We start from the raw sequence: 17,155 nt of genomic DNA, 5'->3' as shown, positions 1-17,155 counted from the left end.
GCACTCAGAAATTTTCAGTCTTCCTCCCAAGTCCACTTCCCACACCCTCTGCCACCTAATCCCCAGAATTTTATCACGAAATGTGTGATACTGCTTTAGAAAATTGATACTTGAGCAATCACTTTCAAATTCTGGAATTAAAGAAAATAAAAGGAACCAGCCTGTAAGATCGCCTTATTACTCACAAGGAGATGGCACGACCGTGGAGTCGGGGATCTGTCCACAACTTTGTTTGCTGAAAGAGGACCCCTAACACCTCACGTGGTTAAAATATTAGGATGCACTACTTGGTAAATCTTGAGAAATATCGATCCAAAGTTTCTTAAGTGCCTTATAAGTATAAAATGTTAGTCCATTGCCGAACCGCTGTCTGGCCTACATGGTTAGCGCTCGCACCTTTATGCCAGAGGTCTCGGATTCGATTCCTCCTCCTGCACTTTTTTTTCTGTTGCTTGCAAAATTGCAGCAAATTGTTACAGGAGAATCGTGAAATTAATTCGCGGGAAGATTTTATAAAAATTCATTCTATAATTCACCATCAATATTCCGAGACATGATTCAATATGCCTGGTTTGCCTCAAAATTATCAGAAACTCATAATATTTTCGTAAACGTTAATGGGGCATGTTTTTGTACAGATTTATAGCAAACGCTCTGTGATTGTACGAAATCCGCTAAATCCACTTTTATATGTTGCGCAAGTAGTTGCAAAAATTATTGCTTCGTTTGTTTTTACATTTCTCTTCATATACTTTACAATGAAAAATGGAAAACCCCGCCATGAATTGTGTTGCTGGAGAAAAAGAAAATAATTTTTATTCAATACCATAACTAATTTGCTAAAGATAATGTAGATTTGGGAAACTTTCCTAATAATTGTTGGAATAACCAAAGAAAATGAAACAGAAGAAAAAAAATTGCAGGAGCAGGAATCGAACTCGAGACCTCTGGCATAATAGTCCGAGCTCTAAACACCTAGGCCAGACGGTGGTCCGGCAGTAGACTAACAGTTTAAATTTATAAGGCACCTAAGACACTTTGGATCGATTTTCCCCGGATTTTCCGGGTAGTGCGTCCTAATATTTTAACCAGGTGAGGTGTTAGGGGTCCTCTTTCACCACACAAAATTTTGGACAAATCCCTGACCCAACGGTCATGCCGTCTCCTTGTCAGTTGGGGAAAAATCTTGCCAGTGAAGTTCACACCACGATTTGCAGAACTATTTGATTACATTAATTACTCCCGCAGTTACACTTTGTGACTGACAGCTTGCAGCGGTTGGGGGTAGTGTTGCAGGTGTACAGTCAGCTGTGGTTCCCAGGGTTCTGCACGTTCCTATGAAACAGGCAACACAGCGAGCACATGACAGTGGAGAGAGAACCGAGATTGGCTGATGGCTGAACCCTGCTACTAGACTCTCTGAAATGCCAATACAGAACAGTTTTAATCAGAGTATAACAGGTTGCATTTTCCCCACAGGTGAAGCTGACTTTGTGGGGCAAACAGGCTGAAGAGTTCTCGGTGACTCCCGGTTCTGTGCTGGCAGTAAAGGGTGCCAAACAGTCAAACTTTGGCGGTCGGCGCTCAGTATTGGTTCAGATGTGGAGCACTGTCAAAGTGAACCCTGACGTACCAGAGACACAACAGCTGCGTGACTGGTATCACAGACAGGAACATGTCAACATTTCGACTGAGCAGCTGGATGTGGCAGGCAGTGAGTAACTGTTTGTTTCTTTCACAGAAAGTTTGCAGTTCTCCAGTTATATGTTGGGATGCGGTTTTTAATACAGTTTTGAGAGAGGGGGGGGGGGGGGGGAGAGGAGAAGAAAATCTGTTGATTATGTTGTTAGCCTTAACGATGAATGCATGCATCTACTGGAACTATTTGTTGAACTCATTGGTTGGCCACCTACTGGCGATCTCCGATACTTGTCCACTGCATCCGAGTTACATTCAACATACTGTCAGCTGCAATCAAGTGAACTGCTTCTTGATACTGTGGACACATGTTGAATGTCTGAGAGAAATGTGTATCAATATTCTGCAAAAGCAAAGGAGGGAGTGGGTCAGTCTGTAACTAGGTACCTTCGTATACTATGGGAATTTCATCACCTACATTGACAAGTGGAAGGTAGATGTGTGATGGAATATTTCAACTATTACTGGTTGACAGTGGGAAGGTTTAAAGAAGATGTCATGAAAAAGGAATGGGAATTTTTTTATTTTTGTGGGCTTTATACATCCAATTTCCAATTTTTTGTTATTTGTTGGTACACATGTTCCTGATGTAACCTTGCATTTTCTGCTGTTTTAATATTTAATTTATTGTTGACAGTCAAAAAGGTTATTGTTATTTTCGAGTGCTCGGCAAAGTTTTTCTTTTGAAAAAGAAGAATCAAAGAATCCACATTACATTTTGCTTGAAAAATGGGACAAAGTGAAGCACCACATTCGAAATGATAGTGGGACTTCTGGCGAATCTACTGTGAATAAGACATCAATTTACAAGTGGTATAAATGTTTCGAAGAAGGTCAGAACACATTGCAGATGACAAGAGGGCAAATTTTACTACTGACAGTGTGGAAGAAGTCTAGAAAATGGTTCTGAAAAATAGCTGAATCATTATTGGAGAGGTTTTTGATGATGTTGCCATATTGGTTGACTCATGCCAAACCATTTTTTGGATGGTTTAGCCATGAAGCGTGTACCGGCATAGTTTATTCCCAAATTGTTAAATTTTGACCAAAAACGACGGCATTTACAGGCGTGTACACATTACTCAGAATTGCTGAATGAAGTTGCTTTGATTACAGTGGGATGGTGCATCAGGAGTTCTTGCCTTATGGTCAGACAGTCAGTAAGGAATACTGTCTGTAAGTTATGCACTGTTTGCCAGAAGCAGTTGAAAGAAAACCACCTGAATTGTGGGAAAACCAGTCATGGAAATTACTTCAAAATAATGCTCCTGCTTACATCTCCATGTATGTTTTTGCTAAAAACAAAGCCGTTATGTTGCCTTAGCCACCGTATTCATCAAACATGTCCTGCAACTTCTTTCTATTCCTGATGCAGTAGAGTGTGTTGGAAGGATATTGTTTTGCTTAGATTGATGAGATAAAAACAAAATTGCTGTAGGAGCTGAAAACTGTAACAAAAAGTGAGTTCTAAAAGTGCTTCCAAGGTTAGGCTAAGTGCTTGTACAAATGTATTATATCTGAGGGGATTACTTGGAAGGGAATAAAGATAATGTTGATGAATACATAACAATTCTTTAAGGGAAACATAAATCCCTGTTACTTTTTGGTCACAACTCAAGAGTGCTTACGCCGACTGCGAAAAGATTGAATTTCGGAGAAGTAATATCTGACGAACATTTGGCTTTCAGATTGAGATAAAGTAAACATGTGGTAAGCTACAAAATATTTAGTAAGCAAAAATAAAAAAATTGCTGTATGTAGCTAACATCATATTATGATTTCTACAAAAAATTCAAATATGTGACGTTACAGAGTTTTTTGTGATACCTATTACATGAAATTGAAGGAGAATGTATTGTTTATAAGGTTGAGCTGTTGTTTACTAAATGTAAATGATGTATGGCCACGGCCTCATATAGTGTGCTTCATTTGAATTTATTGCATGGATGTTAGCTGTATTTTATCTTCTGTATTATGGAGAAGATGATTGTGGTGCCTATGATGAAACAAACTACTTTCAGGTGACACATAGGCAAATTAGCTTGATGGTTGCGGAGATGTACTGAGAGATAGAATCTTGGTGGGTAGAATTAGTTCTTAATTGTGAATGACTTGTTGCAGCTTGTCTTGGTCTGTGTTTAACGACATTTGTCAAAGAAAGGAGGGGCCTTATAAAAACAGTGATCACATCCATCCCCCCACAACAACATTGCTGATGTAACCTTTTCCTTTTTTATTGCAAGAAGTTTTATTGCACATGTATGAGCTTCTCTGCCTCCATAATACAGAAGTGGATATTAAACCGAATCAGACAGAAGCAGGAACAGGCTCCCACTTGGACTGGTTGATTATGTCCAACCAACCACATCAAGTTGTCAAACTAATAAGATTCCAATGGCGAGCTATCTTGCAGGTTGGCACACTAGTGTCTTATTCTGGACCACCTTGTTGGAGGCGATGCACACCAACATTTGCCCAACCATTCGGCAACCTTAATCAAACAGATTGCACATAATATAAATTGTGAAGCCGCTTGGCATTTTTTTCATTCTGAAAACTTTACTACAATTGGTCATACGACATAAGTGCCGAGGGACATGGTGGAGGGAGGGGGGGGGATGATCTGTTGTTATTGATGTTTGAACTTCAAAATTTAGGATAATTAGCATTGCAATTGTACTTTTGCATCTTTGGTAATTTTTATTTATCTCCAGATTCTGGAGCGAGGCATGTTTAATTACAATTTCTTCATGCACCTATCAGGCACTGCATGGTGGATTTCATTTTCTCTGCATTTGTATCTTGTACTGAAAGTCTGTAAATCATGAAATATTCCCAGCTTTCTACTAAATAACAGAAAGTATATCATAGTATAACAGTTGTATTGTGCCTTCTGATACAATTACTTAATGTAGAAAAACATTGCATGTAAGGTTAGGATATGTACATTCAGCTTAGTGTTACATGAAAGAGATCTGACATTTGAATGAATAACAGACTTGTCTTTCTTTCACCGTGACGTCATCTCCATTGTCACAGCACACTCATTAGTTGGTTGGGCGTCCTCCTCTTCCACGCCAGGATACCAAAGCAGGGAATAAAGATAGAGCCTAGCAGGTACCACAAATCGTCAGAATACAACAATTTACCATCCCACTTTGCAGACATGTGACATTCGTCCCTTTCAGTTCACATACAGAAACAGTAATGAAAACTCCAGGGAGTTTTGATTGTAAGCTATGTCACTAATTAATGGTTTCAACTATCATGATCACCATTTGTTGGCTAGATAGGTGACATGTTACACTACTAATTCCTATCCCTTCCCATTCCTCCACTTAGACCAAGGATGTCACCACAACTAAATGCATTGTAACTAGATAACTATGAATTACCATTTGTATTTTTGAATTCATCAGATTTAAATTACTCTGTTGTGTTTAAGATTTAACTTTTATCATATGGTATTGTAAAGCTTTTTAATCCAAGTGAAACTTAAGTACCAGCTCTCAGATTGCTATATAATTTGTGAACTAACTGGCCTTGTGTCTGGAATTCATTATTTAAGTCATTTGAAGGACCTGTGCTGTCAATTGTAAATGTTAAATCACAAATCCATTGGGACTAATTTACTTCGGGCAATAGCTTCTCTTTGATAGCCACAAAATCTGCTATTTATGGTTGAAGATCATAAAAATATTTCAGCATATTCGCCATACTCACTCATCCCACTCTGCAATGGAAAGATAAATATTCATGATGGGGTAATAGGTCACCCAAGTACTGTTTGAACTGTAAGTGATGTAGTGTCTAGGACTTCATAAAATTAATGTACGTGGTAACCACATCAACCACTTTTTTTGTTTTAATTCAATTAGCACACCAACTTCCGTAAATAATGCTGTGAAGAATTGTTAAATTGGCTTTCTTACTATTTAATTCAGCAGATTTTTCATGTAATATGCCAACTAAACCTTTTTGTGAAACGATTGTCACAGTTGTTCCTTCAGAACAAGCTCTACTGACTTTACTGCACTGCAGAGTTAACGTTTTGATGTTTTTTCCACTTGTTCAAAAATATCTTCTCTAGTAGTGGTTCCTTTTAATAGCTGTAATGCCAATTGTTCAAACTCTTTCTCTACCAACATGTAGTTCATCTGCAATGTCCAAGATGTGTTTCTTTATGAATTTGCTTTCAGCAGGGCTGTAATGATTGGAAAATTTTCTCTACTAACCATAAAACTAACTTCAACCACATTGTCTCACAATGTCCTCACTTTGCTAAACATTTGATATTGCTTTTTCAAATTGGAATTAATATTTTAATTTTATCGTTGTGCAGTTGGTCTGTAAGCTGTCGTTAAGCGGTGTATTTCTTAGAAGAGTGCCTTTTCATATTAAATTGTTTCACAACAGAATAAGGAAGTAGATTTATCTCTGTACATAGAAAAGAAATAATGCTCTGTCAATTTCTCCTGGAATTGGCAACATTCAGCATCTATGTTTCTTGTTTTAATAACAGACATTTTGTGAATAAATTTGGTACAGACACTCACAAATACTGTCCTGAAACTAACAAACAACTATATATATAAAGATTCCAAGACTTACCAAGCGGGAAAGCGCCGGCAGACAGGCACATGAACAAAACACACAAACACACACACAGAATTACTAGCTTTCGCAACTGGCAGTTGCTTCGTCAGGAAAGAGGGAAGGAGAGGGAAAAATGAAAGGATGTGGGTTTTAAGGGAGAGGGTAAGGAGTCATTCCAACCCCGGGAGCGGAAAGACTTCCCTTAGGGGGAAAAAAGGACAGGTGTACACTCGCACACACACACATATCCATCCGCACATACACAGACACAAGCAGACATATTTAAAGGCCAATATTTAAATATGTCTGCTTGTGTCTGTGTATGTGCGGATGGATATGTGTATGTGTGTGCGAGTGTACACCTGTCCTTTTTTTCCCCTAAGGGAAGTCTTTCCGCTCCCGGGATTGGAATGACTCCTTACCCTCTCCCTTAAAACCCACATCCTTTCATTTTTCCCTCTCCTTCCCTCTTTCCTGACGAAGCAACTGCCAGTTGCGAAAGCTCGTAATTCTGTGTGTGTGTTTGTGTGTTTTGTTCATGTGCCTGCCTGCCGGCGCTTTCCCACTTGGTAAGTCTTGGAATCTTTGTTTTTACCATGTGGAAGTTTCTTTCTATTATATATAACAGAAAGAAACTTCCACATGGGAAAAATATATTAAAAACAAAGATTCCAAGACTTACCAAGTGGGAAAGCGCCGGCAGACAGGCACATGAACAAAACACACAAACACACACACAAAATTACGAGCTTTCGCAACTGGCAGTTGCTTCGTCAGGAAGGAAGGAAGGAGAGGGAAAAATGAAAGGGTGTGGGTTTTAAGGGAGAGGGTAAGGAGTCATTCCAATCCCGGGAGCGGAAAGACTTCCCTTAGGGGAAAAAAAAGGACAGGTGTACACTCGCACACACACACACACACACATATCCATCCGCACATACACAGACACAAGCAGACATATTTAAAGGCAAAGAGTTAAGGGCAGAGATGTCAGTCGAGGCGGAAGTACAGAGGCAAAGAAGTTGTTGAAAGACAGGTGAGGTATGAGCGGCGGCAACTTGAAATTAGCGGAGGTTGAGGCCTGGCGGATATCGAGAAGAGAGGATATACTGAAGGGCGAGTTCCCATCTCCGGAGTTCGGATAGGTTGGTGTTGGTGGGAAGTATCCAGATAACTCGGACGGTGTAACACTGTGCCAAGATGTGCTGGCCGTGCATCAAGGCATGTTTAGCCACAGGGTGATCCTCATTACCAACAAACACTGTCTGCCTGTGTCCATTCATGCGAATGGACAGTTTGTTGCTGGTCATTCCCACATAGAAAGCATCACAGTGCAGGCAAGACTCACAGTGAAGAACAACTCCAGAATTTCCTCTCCAACCTCAACTCCTTTAGTTCCATCAGATTCACCTGGTCCTACTCCAAATCCCATGCCACTTTCCTAGATGTTGACCTCCATCTGTCCAATGGCCAGCTGCACACATCCGTCCACATCAAACCCACCAACAAGCAACAGTACCTCCATTATGACAGCTGCCACCCATTCCATATCAAACGGTCCCTTCCCTACAGCCTAGGCCTTCGTGGCAAACGAATCTGCTCCAGTCCTGAATCCCTCGACCATTACACCAACAACCTGAAAACAGCTTTCGCATCCCGCAACTACCCTCCCAACCTGGTACAGAAGCAGATAACCAGAGCCACTTCCTCATCCCCTCAAACCCAGAACCTCTCACAGAAGAACCCCAAAAGTGCCCCACTTGTAACAGAATACTTCCCGGGACTGGATCAGACCTTGAATGTGGCTCTCCAGCAGGGATACGACTTCCTAAAGTCCTGCCCCGAAATGAGATCCATCCTTCATGAAATCCTCCCCACTCCACCAAGAGTGTCTTTCCGCCGTCCACCTAACCTTCGTAACCTCTTGGTTCATCCCTATGAAATCCCCAAACCACCTCCCCTACCCTCTGGCTCCTACCCTTGCAACCGCCCCCGGTGTAAAACCTGTCCTATGCACCCTCCCACCACCACCTACTCCAGTCCTGTAACCCGGAAGGTGTACACAATCAAAGGGAGAGCCACATGTGAAAGCACCCATGTGATCTACCAACTGACCTGCCTGCACTGTGATGCTTTCTATGTGGGAATGACCAGCAACAAACTGTCCATTCGCATGAATGGACACAGGCAGACAGTGTTTGTTGGTAATGAGGATCACCCTGTGGCTAAACATGCCTTGATGCACGGCCAGCACATCTTGGCACAGTGTTACACCGTCCGAGTTATCTGGATACTTCCCACCAACACCAACCTATCCGAACTCCGGAGATGGGAACTCGCCCTTCAGTATATCCTCTCTTCTCGATATCCGCCAGGCCTCAACCTCCGCTAATTTCAAGTTGCCGCCGCTCATACCTCACCTGTCTTTCAACAACTTCTTTGCCTCTGTACTTCCGCCTCGACTGACATCTCTGCCCTTAACTCTTTGCCTTTAAATATGTCTGCTTGTGTCTGTGTATGTGCGGATGGATATGTGTGTGTGTGTGCAAGTGTACACCTGTCCTTTTTTTCCCCTAAGGGAAGTCTTTCCGCTCCCGGGATTGGAATGACTCCTTACCCTCTCCCTTAAAACCCACACCCTTTCATTTTTCCCTCTCCTTCCTTCCTTCCTGACGAAGCAACTGCCAGTTGCGAAAGCTCGTAATTTTGTGTGTGTGTTTGTGTGTTTTGTTCATGTGCATATATATATATATATATATATATATATATATATATATATATATATATATATATATATATATATATATATTAAAAACAAAGATTCCAAGACTTACCAAGCGGGAAAGTGCCGGCAGACAGGCACATGAACAAAACACACAAACACACACACAGAATTGCTAGCTTTCGCAACCGATGGTTGCTTCTTCAGGAAGGAGAGGGAAAGACGAAAGGATGTGGGTTTTAAGGGAGAGGGTAAGGAGTCATTCCAATCCCGGGAGCGGAAAGACTTCCCTTAGGGGAAAAAAAGGACAGATATACACTCGCGCACACACACACACACACACACACACACACACACACACACACACACACACATATCCATCCGCACATACACAGACACAAGCAGACATATTTAAAGGCAAAGAGTAAGGGCAGAGATGTCAGTCGAGGCGGAAGCACAGAGGCAAAGAAGTTGTTGAAAGACAGGTGAGGTATGAGTGGCGGCAACTTGAAATTAGCGGAGGTTGAGGCCTGGCGGATATCGAGAAGAGAGGATATACTGAAGGGCGAGTTCCCATCTCCGGAGTTCGGATAGGTTGGTGTTGGTGGGAAGTATCCAGCTAACTCGGACGGTGTAACACTGTGCCAAGATGTGCTGGCCGTGCATCAAGGCATGTTTAGCCACAGGGTGATCCTCATTACCAACAAACACTGTCTGCCTGTGACCATTCATGCGAATGGACAGTTTGTTGCTGGTCATTCCCACATAGAAAGCGTCACAGTGCAGGCAGGTCAGTTGGTAAATCACGTGGGTGCTTTCACACGTGGCTCTCCCTTTGATCGTGTACACCTTCCGGGTTACAGGACTGGAGTAGGTGGTGGTGGGAGGGTGCATGAGACAGGTTTTACACCGGGGGGCGGTTGCAAGGGTAGGAGCCAGAGGGTAGGGAAGGTGGTTTGGGGATTTCATAGGGATGAACCAAGAGGTTACGAAGGTTAGGTGGATGGCGGAAAGACACTCTTGGTGGAGTGGGGAGGATTTCATGAAGGATGGATCTCATTTCGGGGCAGGATTTTAGGAAGTCGTATCCCTGCTGGAGAGCCACATTCAAGGTCTGATCCAGTCCCGGGAAGTATTGTCGCAAGTGGGGCACTTTTGGGGTTCTTCTGTGAGAGGTTCTGGGTTTGAGGGGATGAGGAAGTGGCTCTGGTTATCTGCTTCTGTACCAGGTTGGGAGGGTAGTTGCGGGATGCGAAAGCTGTTTTCAGGTTGTTGGTGTAATGGTCGAGGGATTCAGGACTGGAGCAGATTCGTTTGCCACGAAGGCCTAGGCTGTAGGGAAGGGACCGTTTGATATGGAATGGGTGGCAGCTGTCATAATGGAGGTACTGTTGCTTGTTGGTGGGTTTGATGTGGACGGATGTGTGCAGCTGGCCATTGGACAGATGGAGGTCAACATCTAGGAAAGTGGCATGGGATTTGGAGTAGGACCAGGTGAATCTGATGGAACCAAAGGAGTTCTCGATCTGTCCAATGACCATTACACCAACAACCTGAAAACAGCTTTCATATCCCGCAACTACCCTCCCAACCTGGTACAGAAGCAGAAAACCAGAGCCACTTCCTCATCCCCTCAAACCCAGAACCTCTCACAGAAGAACCCCAAAAGTGCCCCACTTGTGACAGAATACTTCCCGGGACTGGATCAGACCTTGAATGTGGCTCTCCAACAGGGATACGACTTCCTAAAATCCTGCCCCGAAATGAGATCCATCCTTCATGAAATCCTCCCCACTCCACCAAGAGTGTCTTTCCGCCATCCACCTAACCTTCGTAACCTCTTGGTTCATCCCTATGAAATCCCCAAACCACCTTCCCTACCCTCTGGCTCCTACCCTTGCAACCGCCCCCCGGTGTAAAACCTGTCCTATGCACCCTCCCACCACCACCTACTCCAGTCCTGTAACCCGGAAGGTGTACACGATCAAAGGGAGAGCCACGTGTGAAAGCACCCACGTGATTTACCAACTGACCTGCCTGCACTGTGACGCTTTCTATGTGGGAATGACCAGCAACAAACTGTTCATTCCCATGAATGGACACAGGCAGACAGTGTTTGTTGGTAATGAGGATCACCCTGTGGTTAAACATGCCTTGATACACGGCCAGCACATCTTGGCACAGTGTTACACCGTCCGAGTTATCTGGATACTTCCCACCAACACCAACCTATCCGAACTCCGGAGATGGGAACTCGCCCTTCAGTATATCCTCTCTTCTCAATATCCGCCAGGCCTCAACCTCCGCTAATTTCAAGTTGCCGCCACTCATACCTCACCTGTCTTTCAACAACTTCTTTGCCTCTGTGCTTCCGCCTCGACTGACATCTCTGCCCTTACTCTTTGCCTTTAAATATGTCTGCTTGTGTCTGTGTATGTGCGGATGGATATGTGTGTGTGTGTGTGTGTGTGTGTGTGTGTGTGTGTGTGTGTGTGTGTGTGCGAGTGTACATCTGTCCTTTTTTTCCCCTAAGGGAAGTCTTTCCGCTCCCGGGATTGGAATGACTCCTTACCCTCTCCCTTAAAACCCACATCCTTTCGTCTTTCCCTCTCCTTCCTGAAGAAGCAACCATCGGTTGCGTAAGCTAGCAATTCTGTGTGTGTGTTTGTGTGTTTTGTTCATGTGCCTGTCTGCCGGCGCTTTCCCGCTTGGTAAGTCTTGGAATCTTTGTTTTTAATATATTTTTCCCATGTGGAAGTTTCTATTATATATATATATATATATATATATATATATATATATATATATATATATATATATATATATATATATGTGTGTGTGTGTGTGTGTGTGTGTTTCCCTTAGTCATTCAAATCCAATGATGGCAAAATGGTATTGTGCACGTGCAGATTAGGCTAAACTTTCATTGGTCCATATCACGACCTGGAAACTCAAGGTGAGCTGAGCTGATCATCGGCAGAAATATCAGAAAATGTGACCCAGGTGGATTACAATGTGAGTGCCTTGCTGTCCCACCCACCGACCCGACCCCCCCCCCCCCCCCCCCCCCCACACACACACAAATTGGTTCTATGGCCAGACTGAAACCGTTCATGGGCTCGATCTGACCTGTGGCCGTCAGTTGCCCAACCGTTGTCTACTCTATTCTGAAGTTCTATGACTTTTTATTCCTTTGTCTCAGCAAGAGCCGTTTAAGATCTAACACCTTGTGCACCAATGCTCGCACTTAACTCACTAGCTTGAGCATTTAAATGTGGGCTAGTCTGTCCACTAACACTTTAAAAATAATTGTTTTAAGTGATTCTCCATTCTTCCCCACACTACAGTCATACTGCTAATGATTACCCTGTGCACATAGAAATATTTTCCTTAAACAAATGTTCTTGGCACCAAAACATTTCTTATTGATCGCTCCTTGTATTTACTGATTATTTTTGTAGATTTGTTTGTGGTCTGACTGACCTTAAACATGTTGCCAACTCTTGTCAACAGTAACAAACTACCATGAAAAAGAAGAAAGAAAGAAAAAATGACTTCAGTTACATGCCATTTATGCCTTCTTCTTCTTCATCTTTTTTTTTTTTTTTTTTTTTTTTAAGGAGGTTGGATTATAACCAGTAAATTATGCAATGTATGTCTTGCTTTCTACAGCAAAATGACTTCTGCACTGTTGTTAAAATTAAAATACAATGATTGACAGTATTAAAATGATTTTAATATTTTAATGAGACAAGATGTCTCATGTTTTAGAAGTGTTTTGTTGGAGTAACTGTAATTTCATTCCATTGAATTGTTGATTTTTCATTAAGATTCAATAGGAATTTAATTGATGTGGATAACATTTGGATTAGTTCCGCTCTCTAGAAAATTTAAGATTATCAGATAGTTCATGATTTTGAGATAATGTTACTTTGCTCTGATTAGTAAATGATGTAGCTGTTCCTACATTTACCAGTTGAAGCTCATAATTGCAACAGCTGCTGTGGAAGAATTTAAAACCAATGGCAAAAAAGCAAGAAAAAATAATCTTTGGTATTTGTATATTAAGTTTCTCATTGGGCAGAATCCATGTTAAATTACAGTGCTACATTAGAGATTGTAGTCTGACATAGTTTGTTTTTCTTTCAAAAATGTGTCTACATTTCCAGCTGCGGAATACACTCCTCCACAGCCGAAGCAAAAAATCTGCCCAGTTGCTAAACTCAGCCCATACCGGAAAGAGTGAGTACATCAATCTTTGCAGTGCAGAGATGGACAGTTCCATTTATTTTTATTTTTGATCAATGAAGTTTTTCACAGATTATATAATTATAATGTTTATATTATATTTCATTTCAAGGTGTATCAACTGTCTTAATGGAATATCCAAACAAAGGAATGCATTTTAAAACTAAAGGTTTAGAAGAATATTGGAGACATTTTTGAAGAATTTCTTAGGCTTCAAATCAGTTTCTCCAGTCAAAATAATGTCTGGATGTTTCTTCATACACATCAAAATTTCTAAGTCTTCAAATATATTTAGACATTGCTATATCACTGGCTGTGTGTTTTTGTTCTGTTAGATGTGAGCTGAGTGAACATAGATTCATGCCAGTTCTGATGCCTTTTCTCAGATTTTTTTTTTCCTTTTCATCGGCATGCAGCGTTTAATATAAATTTTGTGGACTACAGTGAGATCGTAGCCACTGATTTTTCGTATTTTTCTTGGTGTCTGTAATTGAGTTATTTATCTTTTCCTTAGTGGATACTTCATTAGTCTCTGTGTAGGTCCAAAAAATATCCTTCTTTATGTGTTTTTGGGTGACACGAGCCACTGCGAATTAGGCAGTTTATGGGTGTCTCTTTTTGGGAGATGGTAGATGTGTGCACTGGACAATTTTCTGATATATGGAAGGTTATTTTTTGTTCTTTGTTTTTCATTGTTGTTGCGATATTTTTTGTGTAAGTTAACTCCATTGTGAGTTGTGTGTGTCTGTTTCTTTTTGTTTTCTTTCAGATAAAATTAGAATATCATATTTATTAGCTCATTTTGGATGGTTTTTTAAAACAGTTGTTCTCAATATTGTGTAGGAAAATATTAAGTAGTATCCACATCATAAATGACGCAAAACTTATTTCAACAGTGCACTTCATCATTTGTTGCCAGTCACGAAAATCACCAGTGCTGTAGAGCAGTAGCTGCTTTAGTGCCATTCTTGGACTGTGTTTCAATTATATATTTGATATGTGACTGCCTTCTCCAACAGTTTGGACCAGATTGCAACTTTCACATACAATGGAAGCAGGAATCTCGAGGGGCCAGGAAAGGGGAAGTGATGGCTGGGTACAGGTGGGGGGAAAGAAGCGTGCTGTTTATTGGAGCATGCAGGGACTAGATGGAGGCAAGACAGGACTGCCAACAAGTGGGGCGTTCGGAGGCTGCAGGGAGCTTAATGGGGACCGAAAAGGGGGAGAAGCGGGAAAGGGGGAAGACGGGTGGGTGAATTAGCATAGAGCGGCACACGCAGAGAGTGAAGGGATGAGAGGAGGGAAGAGGTGATACGACAGAGGGTTGGAAACTGTTGGGTGGAGGGTGTGGGGAGGGTAGGTTACTGTAGGTTGAGGCCGGGATAGTTGTGGGAGTAGAGAATGTGTTGTAAAGATAACTCCCTTCAGTGCAGTTCAGAAAAGCTGGTGGTGGAGGCGATGGTCCAGATAGTCTGGATTGTGAGAGAGCCATTGAATTAAATCGTTTTGTGTTCAGCTGCATGTTGTGCCACAGGGTTGTCTGCTCAGTCTCAGCAACAGTTTGGTGGTGGCCGTTCACCCAGGTGGTCAGCTGGTAGGTAGTCGTACCAATGTAAATTGTGTCATATATCGACTCTGCGGCTGTCATTGCACAGTTATGTCTTAATACAAACAAATGTACTTAAATGATAAATGCAACTAAAAGACTATCACAGATAATTTTTCGACCAAGAAGGACTTTTTCAAATACGGACGACACAAACACACACACACACACACACACACACACACACACACACACACACACACACACATTCATGCAAATGCAACTCAGTTGCCAGAGACAGCAGTCGTATGTGTGTGTGGGTGGGTGGGTGGTCTATTATTTTTGACAAAGGCCTTGTTGTCCAAAAAATGTATTTGTGACAGTCTTTTTGTTGTGCCTAGCTGTGACTTGGCATCTCCACAATATGATAAGTAGCAACTTTACTTTTATTTTGGTCTTATGTCAAAGTGGTAGGTGGATCAAAACAAAATGTCCAGACACATTGTGACCAGAATGGTACTGACACAGAGGATGACAGACTAAAGACCGAAATACTAAACGTCTTTTTCCAAAGCTGTTTCACAGAGGAAGACTGCACTGTAGTTCCTTCTCTAGATTGTCACACAGATGACAAAATGGTGAATATCGAAATAGATGACAGAGGGATAGAAAAACAATTAAAATCGCTCTAAAGAGGAAAGGCCGCTGGACCTGATGGGTTACCGGTTCGATTTTATACAGAGTATGTGAAGGAACTTGCCCCTTCTTGCAGCGGTGTACCGTAGGTCTCTAGAAGAGTGTAGCATTCCAAAGGATTGTAAAAGGGAAAAAGGTCATCCCCGTTTTCATGAAGGGACGTCAAACATCTGTGCAGAACTATAGACCTACATCTTTAATGTTGATCAGTTGTAGAATTTTGGAACACGTATTAGGTTTGAGTATAATGACTTTTCTGGAGACTAGAAATCTACTCTGTAGGAATCAACAGGGGTTTCAAAAAAGATGATCGTGTGAAACCCAGCTCACGCTATTCATCCATGAGACTCAGAGGCCCATAGACACAGGTTCCAAGGTGGATACCATGTTTCTTGACTTCCACAAGGTGTTAGATACAGTTCCCCACAGTCGTTTAATGAAAAGTATGAGCATGTCGACTATCAGACCAACTGTTTGATTGTATTGAAGAGTTCCTAGACAACAGAACGCAGCATGTCATTCTCAGTGGACAGAAGTGTTCCGAAGTTAGAGTGATTTCAGGTGTGCTGCAGGGGAGTGTTGTAGGACTGTTGCTATTCACAATATACATAAATGACTTTGTGGATAGCATCGGAAGTTTACTGAGGCTTTTTGCGGATGATAATTTAGTATATCAAGAGGTTGTAACAATGGAAAATTATATTGAAATGCAGAAGGATCTGCAACGAATTGACGCATGGTGCAGGGAATGGCAATTGAATCTCAATGTAGACAAGTGTAATGTGCTGTGAATACATAGAAAGAAAGATCCTTTATCATTTAGCTACAATATATCAGGTCAGCAACTGTAAGCAGTTAATTCAATAAATTATCTTGTAGTAGGCATTAGGAGTGATTTAAAATGGAATGGTCGTATAAAGTTGATCATCGGTAAAGCAGATGCTAGACTGAGATTCATTGGAAGAATCCTAAGGAAATGCAATCCGAAAACAAAGGAAGTAGGTTACAGTACACTTGTTTGCCCACTGCTTGAATACTGCTCACCAGTGTGGGATCCATGCCAGATAGGGTTGATAGAAGAGATAGAGGAGATACAACGGAGAGCAGCGCTTCATTACGGAGTCATTTAGTGATCGCTAGAGCGTTGTGGAGATGATTGATAAACTACAGTGGAAGACTTTGCAGGAGAGACACTGAGTAGCTTGGTACAGTCTTTTGTTGAAGTTTCGAGAACATAATCTTCACCAAGGAGTCAGGCAGTATATTGGTGCCTCCTATGTATATCTCGCGAAGAGACCATGAGGATAAAATCAGAGAGATTAGAGCCCACACAGAGGCATAGCGACAATCCTTCTTTCCATGAACAATACGAGACTGGAATAGAAGGGAGAACCGATAGAGGGACTCAAAGTACTCTCCGCCACACACCGTCAAGTGGCTTCCGGAGTATGGATGTAGATAATATTGTTACATTCCATCCTATATCTTCCATTGTTTGATTAAGTGATAAATGGATGGTTTGTTATGTTTTCTCTCAAAGTGTTACCTAATAATTATACTGCGTCACACCTAACTCAATTCATCAAGGAGGAGTGGAATATGAAAGTGTTGTAGAATGGAACTGGCACATTTTCGGTCAAGAGTTTCCTGTT

The 17,155-nt window shown here is 41.8% G+C and overlaps 1 protein-coding gene across 6 annotated transcripts in view; it reads left to right on the top strand.

Moving 5' to 3' along the window:
• LOC126291569 (replication protein A 70 kDa DNA-binding subunit-like) overlaps positions 1-17,155 on the top strand; it is a 187,984-nt gene that overhangs the window by 109,057 nt on the left and 61,772 nt on the right. For all 6 annotated transcript variants that reach the window (XM_049985093.1, XM_049985090.1, XM_049985091.1 and 3 more), the window contains exons 9-10: positions 1,480-1,714; positions 13,183-13,255. In XM_049985093.1, the coding sequence (XP_049841050.1) occupies positions 1,480-1,714; positions 13,183-13,255 (308 nt within the window). The remainder of the gene's footprint in view (positions 1-1,479; positions 1,715-13,182; positions 13,256-17,155) is intronic.

Source organism: Schistocerca gregaria, chromosome 9, assembly GCF_023897955.1.
Source record: "Schistocerca gregaria isolate iqSchGreg1 chromosome 9, iqSchGreg1.2, whole genome shotgun sequence".
NCBI lineage: Eukaryota > Metazoa > Arthropoda > Insecta > Orthoptera > Acrididae > Schistocerca > Schistocerca gregaria.
Note: the sequence above shows the minus strand (reverse complement) of the source record. Positions and strands in the feature narration are given on the sequence as shown.